This window comes from Stegastes partitus, unplaced genomic scaffold, assembly GCF_000690725.1.
Source record: "Stegastes partitus isolate 25-593 unplaced genomic scaffold, Stegastes_partitus-1.0.2 Scaffold2297, whole genome shotgun sequence".
NCBI lineage: Eukaryota > Metazoa > Chordata > Actinopteri > Pomacentridae > Stegastes > Stegastes partitus.
The window spans coordinates 32,764-50,312 of record NW_007580028.1 but is presented as its reverse complement, the minus strand read 5'-3'; the positions used below and the strand labels follow the sequence as shown (position 1 = coordinate 50,312).

The following is a 17,549-nucleotide window of genomic DNA, read 5'->3' as shown; positions in this document are numbered from 1 at the left end:
GAGTCTTAGCTGTAACACTAGCTTAGGTTAGCTGGAGAACAACTAGCTACAGCTAATTGAAAAAAAGCGCTAGTGTGCTTTTTCTTCTTTTGTCAGCAATTAGATACTACGAATTTAAAGAGACAACATTTTTTCTTTTTGGTAAAGTTGCTCGGTGCCAAGAATGTCCAGGTGTGATTAAAAAATAACAGAGCTGTGACTGACTTTGCATATGCTTTTACATTGAAAGTCACGTCTCGTCCTCCCCCCAGTGCTAACTCAGCGGAATTGACGCACCTCCAGCAGCACAAGAAGCACTTTGTCTCGGCAGAGGGGGGTGTTGACAGGAGAAAGAAAGGGGGGAGGTGGAGGGAGACTCAATTGGACTGGCCCGGCTCACTTGCACCGCAGACCCTGCAGCAGGACAGCGGAGGCCCGGGGAGGTTTACCGAGGAGGGCCGCGGAGGAAAAAAAAGGAGGGGGGTGGGATCTCCAGGTGGACAGGACACGGAGGGTGGGGAGGGGGACACACACACACACACACACACACTCATACAAGGGGGGGGATGCAGCAGGACGCCGGTCTCGGAAGGATCCCGCTCGATTCCTCCTCGCATTCCGCAGGGCTGTAATGATGGTGGTGATGCACCGGGAGCAGAGATCCGCGCAGAGCCCGACACACTGCACCACAGCCCCGCACCCTTACCGCCGCAGGGACAGACGCAAGAGCGGATTTTCAGAGCGACGCTTGAGCCGAGCGAGCGGGTGAAACCACCTTTGCGGCTCCATTCATACTTCCGAAGCCCATCTGCGGGGATGCGACGGGGGTCTGAGGCGAGCCCGGTGCTGCTGCTGCTGCTGCTGCTGCGTTTTCCACCACCGCTTCGGATGAGCACGCACGGCTTGTTTTGAGCAGAGCAGAAGTGGAGGGGGGAAAGATGTTGGTGCGATGCTACCGGGGCAGGCTGTCGATCTGGGCCGTTCTGTGCCTGCTGGTGCTCTGCTGGTTCTACGTGTACCCGGTCTACAGGCTCCCCCGCGATAAAGACATAGTGGAGGAGGTGCTGAGGCAGGGGGAGGCATGGCAGAGGAACCAGACGGGCATCGATTTATACAGGTGGGACTCAGATTTCTGTTTTTAGTGAGGCCTTTTGCTGCCAAGACTCCCAAAGTGGGTCAAATTAGATTAGCAGCTTTTTAATAAGTGAGCATTAAAAAAACAAAACAACTGAAGGCCTTCTTAAAGCTTTCAAACTATCACTGTGCAGGATGATCACAGTCATTAATGTACACACAGACCTGTTTCATTTGTGTTTTCAAATCAGCAGTTCTCTACACTGTGCCAGTCTTATTTAAATCTTATTCAGCTGAGGATGTGACAGTCCTCTGAGGCAAAGCCGATTAGGATAATCAGAGAAAGTGACACCTGCAGAGCAGAGGGACGGGGCCAGCTGGAGGATGCGATGCTCACTTTTGCCCGCTAATGTTTTCTTATGAGGACGATCAGCCTCTTTTTGAGTGTTCACATCAGTGCAACTCCAGTGTAGTGTTATTTAATCATAGCCTGAAACATTCTCCCATCCCATAACCGACCACACAGCTCTCTTATCATAATACACATCTTAAATAATTAAGCAATGAGCGAGGCCTGACACATACCAGAATCCCAGCTGCCCTGTTGAATCTGATTTAAACCGTCCAGGGATCGGACTTATTCTATTATCCTCCCTGTGCAGGAAGTTGCTGAGGGAATGCTGCAACCCGAGGCAGATGTTTGCAGTGACCAAGGAGAACTCGCCGATAGGAAAGGTCCTTTGGTACGATGGGGAGTTTTACCACAAGCACACGGTCACCAACGAGACCTACTCGCTCTTTGTGCAGGTAAGTTAACATAAAAAGCTTCTCTCATATTCCCAATATGATGGCTGCATTGGAGTCTGTTCAGGCATCACTCACAGAAGGGTGTGAGTCTTTTACTCAGTGTTGGGTTTTGGAGGGTTTTTTTTTTTCCCCCTCCTCCTCAGAGAGCCACAGATTTCAGTGAAATCCCCCAGCAACATGACTTTAGGACCAGGCAGCTGTGTTTTCGAGGAGTAACCGAGACCAGATGACGGAAAGCGATTTCTCTCCCACTCAGCGCAATAGGACACTTGTTCTAGAGACTGTGGGTTTTTAACAGAGATCCTTGTTGATCCATAGCAGAGTAGGAGAGGAGGAGGAGGAGGGGGAGCAGACAGACATCCTCCAAAGAGAGGAGGGGGTAGGGGATTACCGGTACAGCCGATGTTAAGACGTGGAGATGCGAGAGGAGGAGCAGGTTGGAGAGCAGCGAGGCCGCTTAAAGCAAGTGAATGAAAGCTGGAACCCACAAGACCCACAGTCACCTTTCGTTTTCATTCGACCGCGTGCTTTCAGTCACCGTTTGCCCCCCTGAACCAGCAGGATGGGAAGGTGCAGATAAGGACAGATTCTGAAGAAAGTGTTTGCGGATCATTCATATATTTTTTTGTTTTACATTGAATCAGGCTCCCACGCTGTGTTTACCTTTTCAAAAGGATCTGTCCTGCTGTGTTTATTCTACTTCAGCTTAAGATATGGGTGTTTAAACCATGAGGATGGAAGGATGTGCTGCCAAGTTATTTCCCCTTTCCTTTTCCTATGTTGAGAAAGCTCTGCAGCGTAGCTCAAACAAGTACCCAGAGTGTGTATATGTGCCTCCGTGCATATGTGTGTGTGCGCACCCAGATAAGGACTGCCGGTCTATTTTTAAAGACATCCATGCCTGCAAGTGTGTGCGTGTGTGTGTGTGTGTGCGTGCATTTGGATGAGGGTGTTTATGTGTTTGTGCTCGGAAACGGGACAAAATGAGAAACTCGGGGGCAAGTGCTGTTGCCATGGTTTTTGTATCCAGGGGCAGTAGATCTCAATAATAATCAAGACTGAATCCCGCCACTGAGGCCCCCGAAGATCTGCAGTGTAATATCCTGGATGGGAAAATGTGATGAATATCTGACCCTAATTTGCGGGTGTGAGCTATGCATGTTCATTCATGAAGGATGGAGGGAGGGAGGAAGGGGGGGAAGGGAGAGGAGATGAGGGTGAATAATTAAAGAAGTGAGAATACGAAGTGAGAGTGGTGGAGCTGGACCACAGCCTGTGTGTGTGCATTAATGTACAGCAGTGGGTCTGACTTCTATGTAAGTGGGGGGTTTTGTTTGTGCAGCAGAATTTGCATGTTGTGTCGTCGCTCAGCTTGAAATCAGAAGAAGACGATGAGGTGATTCGTCGAAATTAATGAATTCGGCTATTTTCAGATTAATCATTCAAGCTGTTTTTTTTTAAACAGCAGTGCCAAAGATTATCTGGTTCCAGCTGTTTTCCATTTGTTTCATAGGATACTTAAATAACTGACTGTAAATCTAGTGAGGGATAACGAGGTGTCCATAATCAGGATTTAATTCCTGATTATGGACACCTCTAATCGCATCATCCTGCTCGCACCATAATCTCTCAGTAAACAAAAAAAACCCAGTTCATTTTTATTTTCATGCATCGGAAGTTTTTCACAAGCCGTAACTCACTTTCTCTGAGGGTTTGACTGATATCTGGAACAGTCATTATCATTCCTTACATTTCTAATGCAGTGGAAACGTTGTGCTCCTGTGAACCTTCCATGTGACTTGGTGAATCCAGATCCTCCTACTGTCCCTGTCAACTCAGATGCTGACTGCAAAATGTTTTTTTTAATCTTATTTTAATGATAAGGTGGAGTCAATCAGAGCCTCGATTCCCCCCAGTGCCTCTTTTAATGATGTTATTTACCAAAAAAAAGACATTTTTAGCCAGTTTTATCCAATAACCCTATCTGAACTTTTAGAAGTGGTTTTACATACAAGAGTGTCTTCCAGCCCTCTTGATGTGATATCTACCAAGTTTTTAGTACAGGTAATTGATACGATTGGACCCAATCTGCTCTCTGTTTTTAACAGCTCCTTGGATACTGGTTTGTCCCTGATTATTTTAAGACTGGATGTGTGACCCCACTGCTGAAAAAGCCTGGGCTGGATCCATCTCAGCACCAATTATAGACCAGTTTCCAAGCTACCTTTTATTTCAAAAAATTTTAGAAAAAAAAGTGGCCACGCGGTTTTTAGCAGCACTTGAGGATAACCAGGTCTTTGAAAAGTTCTAGTCTGGTTTCCGGAAGTACCACAGCACTGAAATGGCCCTGCTCAAGGTGACCGATAATCTTTTAATGGCAGCAGATGATGGTATATATACGCCATCTTGGTACTTCTGGACTTCCGTGCTGCATTTGATCACAGCATTCTTTTAAACCGACTGAGGCACTGGGTGGGCATTTCAGGTATCGTTTTAGAGTGGTTTCTATGTAACCTTACGAATAGAAGGTTTTGTGTTGCAGCAAACCAACCCCATGTCGTCATTTTATCCAGTGAAGTATGGTGTGCCTCAGGGGTCTGTTTTAGGTCCAGTTTTATTTTCTTTATACATGCTTCCCCTGGGGCACATAATACAAAGACACTGTGTTTTATTTCATTTTTATGCTGACGACACGCAGTTGTACCTGCCTGTTAAGGCCACTGACCCTGGGAAGTTGAGTGCTTTAAATGACTGTATCGAGGATGTGAGAAACTGGATGTCAGAGAACTTCCTTCAGCTGAACAACAGCAAAACAGATTTTATCTTGAACTTTGAAAAACACACCGCAAAACTCATACAGTCATGTTTTTATCATCTTTGAAATATTTCAAAGATTCGTTCTCATTTAACTTTTAAAGATACAGAGACGATTTTACATGCTTTTGTTTCCTCACGGCTGGATTACTGCAACAGCCTTTTTACTTGTCTTAGCCAGAAATCCTTGGACAGATTACTGAGTGCAGAACTCACTGCCAGGCTTCTAACCAGGAAGAGGAAACGTGAGCACATCACGCCTGTTTTAGCTCTTTTACATTGGCTGCCAGTACGTTTTAGGATTGATTTTAAGATTTTATTAATCACTTTTAAAGCACTCAACAGTCTCTGTCCTATTTACATTGCCGACCTTTTAACTCCGTATTCTCCACTACGCTCCTTACGATCCTCGGGCAAAGGTCTTTTAACTGTCCCAGAGGCCCGGCTGAAAACAAAGGCCGAGGCTCTGGAATGACCTGTCCGAGGAAATCAGTCATGTAATTCTGTGTTCTCTTTTAAGTCACTTCTTAAAATACATTTTTATCAGATAACTTTTCCTGATTTTATTAAGTTTTATGTGTTTTAGGTTCCTGCTTTTTGTGTGTGCGTTCTACTTTTATCAGTTATTCTGTGTGCTTATTGTATTTTAATTTTTAATTTATTTTATTGAACAGCACATTGTGACATTTGTTTTGAAAAGTGCTCTATAAATAAAGCTTATTATTATTATTATTATGACTTGGCAATGGGAGATTTATTTAGGCAGAAAGCTGACGTTTGCTAGATTCAACGTAACACTATGTAGGTGCTGCACACCTTCAATGAACCGACAAAAACACCTCCCATCTTCATTTTTTTTGCCACACTTAATGGATGAAAGCTCACAGATCAGTGCACGTTGTTTTCTTTCAGCCTGAACACTGTGCGTCCTCATAAAGAGATAGTGCATTTCCTTACAAAAAGGGCCAGACCACTCAGTTTCCTAATCTCCTAATTTCTTTAATCTCATTTCAGCACAGATATGATCGAACGAAAACATGGAAATTAGATAAATGAATTCAACTCAATGAACTGGCAACAGAATGCAAATTAATAATTTTATTGTTACAGCTGACAAACAGTAAGTATAGTCTGACAGTTTGTTTTACAGCAAAACGAGCTGAATAATGAGCCGTGTCATTGTCGCGAAATCAATACCGAGATCTGCACAAACAGATGATCGGCCAGGTGTGCCGCCGGCTGTAGCCTCGAGCAGTGAACTGAATTACGAATGGGGATGTCATACAAAGAATCAATAGGCTCTGGCTGCGTCCCTGTTGCTATGGCTACCCTCTAGATACAGCGCCGGGCTGAGCTCGCCCATTAATTTAGAACAGACAGGAACGACTCAGTAGATGCCCTTTTTGAGGAATCGAGGATTCACCCCGACAGTTGTATAGGTAATTTCTCAACTGTTTTGCTGACGAAAATCTTAAATTGAATCAAATAAAATGAATACATCAATGAGGAATTAAGCTTATTGTTATAACGGAAGGTCTTTAGATGCTGCATCCACTGCTGAAGTTTATGACCCAACTCCATTTTTCATTATTTACAGTTTCTGAGTCTAAATAACTCAATAGCAGCACGTCTTTCTGGAAGAACATCGTGCACCTCTATGGAAACAGCACAACAATGTCTAGAAGTAGAGGAAATCCAATAATGTCTTCCATGTAGTATTACAAAATTATAATGCCATATATCATAAAAAAGAAAAATGACATTTCTATTTTACAAAAATGTAAAAATTCTGGCATCAGTGTGTCCAACAATTTTTTCCAAGCATCCACAGTCATTACCAACCCTGGAATGGAAACATGGGAACCAAAAAAATAGCTCTGCACACTAAAGGTGTTCTACCACATACATTTTAAGTTTCTTTCCGTACTTATCTCCCATCTACTCCATGTAAACACTGCCTGCAGTTCAGCCAAATAGTCCCAGTGTTTTTGTCTGTTGGTTGTGAAAATGGTAGTGACATGGTGTGCAAATTTGTTGTTTTTTTTGTTGTTGTTTTTAAGGAATGTGGTTTATCCAAATGATTCATTTTTGGGTGCGTTTTGAATTAAATGTAAAATAAAGTGATCTTTTTTTTTTTAAAGAGCAATATTTTAAGCTTCGACTCAGTGTAACACATTTTTTCCTTTTTATACATTTTCTGGCTTTGGTAGATGGTGTTATTTTGGCGATTCTTTTAAAGATAACTTGCCTTTTAAATGCACCAACAGGTTCAGAGGGTTAGTTTAGATCATTTGGGTGATGACAGAATCTACAAAGCAGATATTGCGTGTAATCCTCAGACGGTCCAGTTGTGTTTGATCTCATGATTGATAAAGAAGAGAATGAAGTGTTTTGGGGGGTTTTTTTGTGTGTGATTTGGGTGAAGTGACCCTTAAAAGTTAATCATTTGCCTCGGTGTTCTAACATCACTGAATCCTGTCGCTGCTGTCATTAAACGGTTTGTCTGTTCTCTGCTCCATGTCTGTAGGATGTAGCTACTAGTTGTTTGTCTGTCTTGGACTCCAGTGTGTTACTAAGTTTATGCCAACACTGCTGCACTGTACAGCTGTGTGCTTGCGCGAGTCTCCAGCTACCATCTAAGCGCTTGCGTAGACTATTTTTAGTAGCGCCGTTGCACTCCCCTCACAAGCCCATAGTGCATGTGTTTCCCAGAAGGAAGGTAACTGGTAGTTAGGTGGGATGGACGACGTTCAGGCTCAAACACATAAGTACTCTTTCTCCTCAACTACCACTGCTGTGATTGCAGGTCTTAGCGCAGGCAACCAGTAACGCTACACCAGGCTGGCAAAGGCAACAGTATCTGGGCATCTGCCAGGGAATGTGCCAATTAGGGCTTTGACAGTTAATTGCTGGTTCAGTGGCTCAAACGGGGCATATATGCATCCAGCTCAGTGGACTGAACAGGAGATTCCCCTCATCTTGTCTTTTCTGAGGCTTTCTGTAACCCTTAGGCACTGTAGATAGCATGCATGGCTGCTGTAATTACATCAAAACTCTTATTTCATCATATAAAAAAAGTGACTTTACACATGATTATGGATATTCTGGAAGAATGTTGCTGATTTCCAAGTTATGACGATGCATTCAAATCCACAGTGAGGGGCTGCTTATCTCCATTTAGGTAACCAGGGTAGAAAAACATGTTGAAATCCAGAGCAATGTGCTGCTTTTCTCTGTTTTACATCAACTTAAATTGAATATATTCTCTGAAACAAAGCGTGAGCTCTGTGAACTTGTACTTTTCACCCATTTTGTGACTAGAACCGCTGAAAAAACATGTTAATCTGATTATGACCCAAAATATGTAAGATATGTGCAAAGCTTTTTGATTTATGAGAAGTACTTGGGCCTTGTGTTACAGTAATAAATGTCCCCCTCTCAAGTTTTAGCCCCACTTTCTGGTCCCCCTCCCCTACTTGCTGTGCTGTTAGCAGGGTATTGTCCTCTGACTCAACCCCCCTCGTCACGGTCCAAAAGAGACCCCGAGGCAAAGAGAGGTGTGCGTTTGTGTGTTGTGTGCGTACTCGCAAGTGAGTGCACTCCGAGGGGAATAATGAGCAGAATTGTTTCCGCCGTCTCACTTAATCCATGCCTCCGTCTTCAATGCGGCCAAGGCGAAGAGAAGGGGCATTTTTGGCCTTTGCCTCTCAAAGTGTGGTGCCTGTGTGTGTCCTCTGACACACTTTAATACTGTCCTAAACAAGGCTTCACTTTAGATGATGACAAGGCAGCGACTCATGACTGAGGGCAGTGAGTCAGAAGTAGCTGCGGGATAAGCGATGGTGGAAAAATTCGACTAAGAAGCATATAACCAGGAATTTTGTCGGCTGTAACGCTTGAGCACGACACAACGTTAAAACCAGTTAGCATGCGAACGGGGAGGTCAGCTGGACAAATGAATGAAAGAAGAAAAAAAAAGAGCAAAACTTCCTGGAAAAGTGGTTAAAGTAGTTAACTGAAAGTAATGGATAGATAGTAGATGCTCAGCTCCATCTGACAGGACTGTAGGGATCAGGCACAGACACAGCCTCGAGACCAAAGTAAGGACATTACCCAGGCCACAGATTCGATTATACTGAAAGAGCAAGAGGAGATAGCGTTTATCGAGTTTGCCTGTTTTTTATCATAGTTTATTATCACATCTTTATGTGGCGAACAATGTGGGTGTGTTCGAATACTTGGTGTCCAGAAGATGTTGGAGGTAGACAACTGTTGACATATCATCCTTTTTAATTCGTTGTGTCTGCTTGGTATTTTCGATTAGCTCATTTCACCAGACGTAGTGTTCTGTTTTCCAGAAGTGACAGAGTCTGTGCCATAAGTCGTATGACCTCAACCTTCTCGCTTTCTGTCTCTTTGCTGGATTAGGCAGACTGTGAAGGCAGATCAGGCCAAGGGTGACTCATGCACCTGCCTCGAGTCAGGAGTAAATTAGTATTTTTTTTTTTTCTGTGTTCGCATCTAACAAAGCTGTGTGTTGTCTGTTGTGCCCAGGACAACCCTCTGCAGCTGCCCCTGAAGAAGTGCGCGGTGGTGGGCAACGGCGGCATCCTCAGGAACAGCAAGTGCGGACGGGACATCGACCAAGCCGACTTCATCATGCGGTGAGAGTTCCTCTTCGAAGTCCGACTCGGACGTGCCCAAGAAGAGCAGCCAAACATCATCAGCTATCAGTGATAATGAGAGCCCGTGTTGACTTTAGGAAAGAGGCGGGGATAGTAATAAAAATTTAAAAAACAAAGGACATTAATGAGGTCAGGACAATAAACGTGAGTAAGCAAAAGAGGAGGAGCAATAAAAAAATATGTGGTGAAGCACTGAAAAGTATTTTACACTGCATCCTAGGTTTAAGAAACATGAGTTAGTATGACACACATAATAATCTGTTCCTAACTTGTATTGTATTGGTTTAGAGAGATGGAGAACAGCTCTAAAAAAAAAAAGAAGAAGTGATAACTGCACTTATTTAAGCAGAACTGTTGTAGAAGCCACAATTCAGATCAGATTGTGCATCAAGAAAGGTGCGTGACATTTGAGTTCAAACTGAACCACTGAGAGCATCAGGAAATAGCTGCAAATGACACAGTTTCTGCAGAAGAAAACGTGGGTGAACAGGATTCTAGATTCACTGATTTACAGGTGTGATCAACTTCCTCATTTGATCACATCTGTGACTTTGTCACATGTGCTTGTTTGAACATTTGCAAGTTTTGGGGCCCTACAATTAACAGCATTTACAACACTGCAGGCTCCAACAGACAAGAAGAGCGCATTTTTAGATGCCCGTACCGCAGTGGATGGTGTTCATACAACGGTGGGAAGCTAAAAACATGCTTGCCATCAATACTCATTTCCTTGTACAGCCTACGTGATGTGCTTCACCGCAGTGGTTACTTTGCAGAAGTAGCAACAAGCAAAAAATAAGATCTCTTCACCTTGACTGGCCCGATTGTGCTAGTTAAAGTTCATTGTGGTGTGATGTGAAACAGAAAGTTTCCCTCGAACCAGGTGCATAGGAATGTATGTCAGGTGTGATTTTTGTGTTGAATTTTTATCATAATGGTCACAGATGAGTCACCGATGGCTTCACGGTTTATTTTTTTGTGATTTTGATGCCAAAAAATGTCACAATTTTACACTTAGACTTGGTTAAATATCTCTGTAGTTCAAGAATTCTTTCTGTTTTTATGGTTTCTGGCTGGTGGGCTTTAGGATTCAGAGGGTAAAACCACAGATTTTAGGAACTCAGAGACAAACTTCCAGCTTCATGGCAGAAATTGTGAACATCCAGGAGGCAGCATGTTCCAAAACACAACTTTAAAGTGGGCTTTAAAAAGTTGCTCGTGGATCATAAATAGTTTTGTCGTGGGAATTCTCATAAAAGTAGTAGGGGAGCCTATTAATCCAACTGAGGAAGCGCTCACTCCAAAGTAGCTCCACAGCTTTCCTGTGTTTGTCAAAACACATTAAGTTATTTAATTCTGCCTTTTTTTTCTTTCTTTTTTTTTAGCAGTATTATCACTGACCTGTGTATGAAGGGATGAGGGCATTTTGGGTGACTTGACCCCCAGAAGTTGGGTGTGTTTCATCATACTGGAGGCAGTTTTGTGACCAGTGGGGTAGAAAATTCTTGGTAAAGCGGAATCTGTTATGTGGCTGTTCAAAAGAGATAATTTTATCACACGACCTTGCCCAACAGATAAGAAAATGTCTCGTCATCATTCATCCTGATTTCTGTCAAACTGTGACATAACAGTTTTTAGACCCCACCACCAACAAGCACCGTCGGTCCAGCAGCTTAAGGCGAGCAGGTTTTTAATTCCCGGAGAAGGAAAGAAACAGTGACCCAGCAGCATCGGAAAATAGAACAATCGAACCCGAACCAAAGTAGAAACTCATCAAGAGTTGGGAAGCAGGGCAGGACTGATACACCCTGAGGGAAGAAACATTTCAAGGACACAATGCTTTCTCAGAAAAACAAAGAATCATGCCCAAGTCTGCTTCCTTTCCTCCATGTGCTGAGCATAAACAACTCTGATTTGACGGATGTAATGATTTTGTGATCGTAATTTATACCTGGAACATTATCTTGTAATTTCACAATGTAGAAGTGAAGTGCAATGTAAGAGGAAAAAACTAATGAAAGAGAGAATTGTGTAACATATGTAATATGTTTAACTATTTATCACTCAAATGTGGGGGGGAAATTCCACACAGGCGTTGTCGCTCCAATTTTTAATTATTTAAAACATGGCAATGACTCTGCCGGCTTTGCCAAACTGAAAGTTGCGTAACCTCTTCCCAGCCACACCATTTCACTTGTTTGTCTCTCTTCTGCCTTCGTTGCCTGCAGTATAATCATTAGCTGTGACTTCTTGGCCTCTTCATAAATATCTCTGACTTGCTGCGTCCAGTCCATTTAATCATTCACATTCGTCTGTTTCTCCAGCAACATCCGATCTAATCAGCAGAGAAAACAAGCCATAAATGAGTGAATTACTTCAGATAAACCAGTTTAGCGTCTCATTATCTGTACAGTTTGTGGACATGAGAGACAGTGGGCAGCACATTTGTGAAATAATAAACCAATCATGTGTGTTTGGATCATGTAGGTGTAACCTTCCGCCGCTCTCAAAGGAATATGTGGAGGACGTGGGGACCAGAACACATCTGGTTACAGCCAACCCCAGCATCATAGAGAAAAGGTAACCGGATATAAAAGCAACACGAGACCAAGATTTTAAAAAACTGAAATAAAAGAAGATAGAACAAAGCATGAATAGAAAGAGACAACATTGCAACTACCTTTACCTCAGTGTCATTACCAGCATTACTATGTGATGTTCTACCCTGGTCCTATTTAAGCATACTTATTGTATCTAATTGCTTTTTCGGCGCTGCATTTATGAGGTGATTTTTTTTTTCCGAGCAACGTCTGGCACCACAATTCCGTTTGGGAATCATAAAGTTATTCTTATACATATTTCCGTGTCTTACCTGCCTCTGAACTGTACACGGCACATTTTAGAAAACAATTTACCCACCGTGTCTGACGTGAGTCAACCCGTTATGAATTTTATGTTGTGTTTAAGCAAGCGCACAGGATGCTCACTTCCTTCAGGCAGAAAGAGGAAGACGGAGCAGATGACTCAACAGACCAATCATCAGATAATGACTGACTATAAAATGTTCATCTTAATTGTTGTACTGCAGTGTTTAAAATAACCCCCCACTCTTCCTCTCTTCCGTTTGATCTTTGTTATTTAGATTTCAGAACCTCCTGTGGTCAAGAAAAAGCTTCGTGGACAGCATGAAGGTCTACAGCCCCAGCTACGTCTACATGCCGGCGTTTTCCATGAAGCCTGGCACCAGCCCATCGCTGCGGGCGAGTTACGCGCTGACCGACAGCTCCTCCAACCTCACCATGCTCTTTGCCAACCCCGAATTCCTGCTCTCCGTGGGCAAATTTTGGAAAGCCCGCGACGTGCACGCCAAACGCCTCTCCACGGGGCTCTTCCTGGTCAGCTTGGCCCTGGGGCTGTGCGAGGACGTGACGGTCTACGGCTTCTGGCCGTTTTCCGTCGACCTGGACGAGCGACCGGTCAGCCACCATTACTACGACAACATCCTGCCCTATAAGTGGTTCCACGCCATGCCTGAGGAGTTTGTGCAGCTTTGGCAACTGCACAAAAGCGGCACGCTGCGCATGAGGGTGGGGCGCTGCCCCCCTCAGGAAGGAGGGAGTTAGACCGCCTTGAGGAGTGAAGAGATAGCGGTCGGCTGATGCTTAGAGGAGGCAGATGAAGACATTTGGGTTGGCGGCAAGGTGTCACGGTGAAATAAATGAGTGCGCATATTTCCTCTGAGGATCCTCTGTGTCTGTAAACACTCCTGCTGTAACCCCGGCTAATCCCTAATTATCATGAGAATGTCCTCCACCCAGACCAGCAGCGTCAGGGCCACCATACACAGAGACACACGCAGGCACACACAGTGTAAAATATTCATACATTCCCAAAACCTGCCATATAGCTCCCCTTGTGTGTGTGTGCATGGATGTGTGCTTTAATGGATGGCATCAGCTGGGACTAATAATTGTGAAAGTGTGTGGGGATGGATGTATGGGTGGGTGGGGGATGGATTTTGTATGCTGACTACTGTATCTGAGTGACATATGGGGCAGCTGGACCAAACCCCCTTCGGGGTCTTTGTTAAACAGAGACAGAAGGAGTGGAGGACCGGGGGGAATAATAAAACGCACTGAAAGACTGGTGAGATGCAAGGAACGGGGGAGAGATAATGGCGTCCTGGTACCTAGTAGCTTGAATAGACGTGAAATTTAATGCACGGAGAAAAAAGAATGGCAGGGGGGGAGAAGGAGTGAAAGCTGGCTGGTATGTGTATGAAAGGATTTTTTTTTTTTTTTTCTTTCCTGCTTTTCTTCAACCGAGCGCTTGATTGGCATTCTGTGGTGCCAAATAGAGCTTTAGTTCAAAGCAGGAGCCATTAGAAATGGAGTCTTAAGTACTATATCCCCGAGAATGTTTAGCCAAGTTGCATTTTTAACCCTTTACTGAAAAAGGGAACACGAGTACACCCCCGAGTGTCCACGTATTGTTTTTGTTTGCCAAATGTGATTTTTTTTTTGTTTGTTTTTTTTTGTCAGGAATAATGTGAATTCTGTTTTAGGTTCATCATCAAGGGAGAAAACATTATCGTCATGTATAATCAGAAATGGACGTTTTGCTACGGGACAAAAAAAAACAACACATAGGTACCTCACCGTTCATTGATGTTTCATCTTCATCATCACTGAGTGACTCTTTAGTACAATCCATTCACAGGCAGGCTCTTTAGATAAGAAACAGCCTAACCCACTTCTTTAGAGGGCCTGCTGGAAGTCATCTCTTGGTAACTGTACTATACTTGTCAAGTGCCAAGCCAAGGGAACAGTGGTCTCTTTCATACGCAGCCCTGCGCTGCTCTTGTGAGACACTGATATAAACTGAGGTAGTGACAGAAAAAGACAGAGGACTCCGTGTCACAAAGTGGCATTTTAATCTTTTTTTTTTATTGTTTGTTTTTTTTCATTTTTAGATGCAGAACACCTGATAGGTTAAATTGTGATTTTATTCATGTAATTATTGTTATCACTTTACATCGGAGCGCAGGAATAACTGAGCCTCTGCTGTGCTCCATTTTTATTTTTTATTTGAATTCTTTGCATTTTTATTTGCACAAGGGAAACATAACTTGCTCATGTAGAAGCCAAGGCAACAGGCAGATGGTTGTTTTTGTTTTTAATTATATATATATATATATATATACTTGCAGGCCTTGCAGATGAAAAACAATGTACTTGATTTGATTTCTTCAAAATGTTATTTAAGAGTGATAGATGTGACTGTGCCATACTGTCGATAGCAAAGGACGACTCTGCATGGAAAGTGCATGGAGTGTACCACAATCCTTAAAAATACTCCTCAAACTCAAGGTTCAGAACATGTTTATAGGTTAGTGCTTTATGGTCTTATCCAATCTGTTAAAATGAACAAGGTCCAGTGCCTTTGTGACGCATTAAGGCAAAAAGAATCATTGAAACGAGGGATATTTCTAATGCTGTGTTTGATTTTCTTGGCTTGTCTTCGGATCCCTTGGACAGCACGTGATGTATCAATAATCCCCGACGTGTAAAATTCGAATGAATTACACGCAGCTGGGCCAAGTTCTAAAGTGGAAAAAGTCAAATTACGTCCAGTCCAAACGCACATGAGGCTCTTCAAGACTGGGAACTGAACTTTCTGAACACTTTGACCAATTCATTTTACTACTTCTACTTTCTCTTGTGATGTTTCTTATTTGCACCTTTATTTTTTTTTATTTTTTGGGGTTTTGTTTTGTCTCCTGCCCAGTATTGTGAATGAGTGAGATGTGACATAGTGTGAATTTTAAGTAAGCATGATGTTTTTTAAATGTGTATGTGCTTTTGGTACACAGATTTTTTATATATTTTCGTTATGTTCGGATCCATGCCCTCATTCCATGCTATCTGAGTGACCGCTCAGCTGAGATCTGTCGTGGAAAAGGGAACGGAATCTGTGATGTAAATATCGGTCCGCTAGCAAAAAAAGAAAAAAAAGACCAATTAGATTTAGATCTCCTTTTAAAAGTTTTTCAAAAGCTCAGCTCAAGTTCTCGTAAATTGCACTTGCGTTCTTCCTGCTTGCATTCATGTGGAACCCGCGAGTCAGTTCCTAAAACACAGTCATTCGGTCTCAACAGGTTTCGTTATGACGTAGCGCAGAAGAACACATCAGAGCAACGCTGTCTCCATCAGTAACAAGGGCAGCATACGTTAGCAGTTATTTTTCATTAACATTCCACTCACAGGTTTTATATCAAGTCAGGAATGTTTGCTTTCTCGCTCTTGTGTCTGTGCATTAAATATGAAGCTACAGCTAGCTGCTCAACTTAGCTACATTTTGCTGTTTTTGCATTTCCTACATATTAAACCAACAAGATATACCAAGTTATTTACACCACATTTAGCAACCTTGGAGAGCCTGGCTAGCTGTTTCCAGTCCTTATGCTAAGCTAGGCTAACTCACTGCTGGCTGTAGCTTCACATTTAGGATACAAGAGGGACGTCATGTAAACGCATTTCCTAAAATATCAAACTATTTCTTTGAAAGGTGCCGGCGTAAAGCGAGAAGGAAAAGCCAAACAGACCAAAATAGAGCGTGGCATACACACAATGGCGGCCTTGTGGTGTCCTTCCTTTCCTGTCAAGGCCAACTTGACACATTCATCAGTCGACAGTATGTGTGGCTGCAGGGAAACCGATTGGTTAGATTCTGGCCCCTGGAAAGGTCACGTGTTCGAACACCGCAGCAGCCTCGTGATCAAACGTCCTTTAAGCGGACGCTCCTCCTGCTGCGTGATTACAAAGTGAAACCTGCCACCGTGTGTGTGTGTCAAACTATTAGTTCTGTAGCCTCATGATGATCAAGTCTTACACTTTTCAGTCTTGGCAGCAGGAAAACAAGTTGCTCATGCTGATGTCAGACTGCAGAGTCCCAAATGTTACATGTAATTACTTCAAGCCAAGTTTTTCTGTCTGTGTGTCTTCGCCTACCATGTGCAAACTTTGCCTGAAATGACATGATTAACTTAATGTGTTCTGGGTTCAATACGACGAGAAATGAATTTGTTTTAATCTGATGAAACTACTCGATGTTTTGGTGGGAAAGTATTATCAAGTCAATGCCACTACATGTAGGAGTTTTAGCATCTTTTTAAATTCTTTTTGTCTGCTTTCAGCCCCTTAAGCTCTGCTGAAAATGGACAAACTGTTCAAAGGATGGTGGCATAAATTGGTATTTTTGGATGTGAATTTACAAATTCACAGCGCATAGTGGCTTCAAATCCCAATCTTTAGGCATTTTAGTAAATCATGTTAAAACAAATAATCACGTGTAAATACAGTCTGACCCAAGTTGGATGAATATGGGTCCAGAGGGCTCAACTTTCCTACAAGTTTGAATATTTAATGTTATGCCGAGCTTTTTTTGTTTTAAACGTGTAAATGTACTTTATTTGCCTTGATTGACTGAATTTGATACAAAAAGATGAAGGAAAAAAAAAACACCTTTTTGAAGGTATTGCTCTTTGCGCTACTCCGACTTCCACATCCTTCACTCATTCAGATCATCCGATGTGAACGACCCTGCCTGAGCATGTTAAAAATACATCAGAACTGCTGTTTAAAGTAAACCAGTAGTGTGTGTGCCACCTGGATAAAACTGTGAAGGATAAATACCAGAAAAAAAATTAAAATAATGAAAACAACCATATCCATATACAAGGTGAACACCGGAATCCAATAAAAAAGGAAAATAAAACGTCCTCAACTGTGTGGGTTTTCTTTTAAGATTGCTTTGATGTTTGAGGTCTGGAATTCGCCTCATTTGTAGGTGATAAGTCTTGACAAATGCACAGCAGATGTGTTTAAAACTGAAGAAAGTTGTTCACGTCTTTCATCTTTGAAATTCCCACGAATCTGTGCTCAAGGTTCTTGTGAAATGATGCTTTCTCAGGCTTCTGTTTCCTCTGCTTTCGGTTTGTGTGGCTGCAGAGGTATTTGGCTGCCCGTATAGTTTGCTCGTTGGTTATGAATATTTCTGCTCTTGTGCAATGGCATCAGTGAAACCCTCTGCTTGCCACAGCCTCAGTCTGCATGGCTTGTCTTTGAAGGACATGAATTTTTAAAGACGTGTTAGCAAAAGCTGCGCAGCTGTCTCCCAAGCTCCTGTTCC

General features: G+C 42.9%; 1 protein-coding gene across 1 annotated transcript; it reads left to right on the top strand.

Moving 5' to 3' along the window:
• The first annotated feature begins 302 nt into the window (after nt 1-302).
• On the top strand, nt 303-17,139 carry st8sia1 (ST8 alpha-N-acetyl-neuraminide alpha-2,8-sialyltransferase 1). Its single transcript, XM_008304709.1, has 5 exons — nt 303-1,096; nt 1,716-1,860; nt 9,229-9,338; nt 11,847-11,939; nt 12,502-17,139. The coding sequence occupies exons 1-5, from the start codon at nt 918-920 to the stop codon at nt 12,980-12,982; spliced, it is 1,008 nt and encodes a 335-aa protein (XP_008302931.1). The 5' UTR covers nt 303-917; the 3' UTR covers nt 12,983-17,139.
• The last annotated feature ends 410 nt before the right edge of the window (nt 17,140-17,549 follow it).

Bases quoted from the DNA above. Each gene is read 5' to 3' on its own strand.
- st8sia1 (XM_008304709.1), top strand. From the start codon at position 918: ATGTTGGTGCGATGCTACCGGGGCAGGCTGTCGATCTGGGCCGTTCTG. The intron at 1,097-1,715 runs GTGGGACTCAGA...CTCCCTGTGCAG, and splicing joins ACGGGCATCGATTTATACAG to GAAGTTGCTGAGGGAATGCT. The intron at 9,339-11,846 runs GTGAGAGTTCCT...TGGATCATGTAG, and splicing joins CAAGCCGACTTCATCATGCG to GTGTAACCTTCCGCCGCTCT.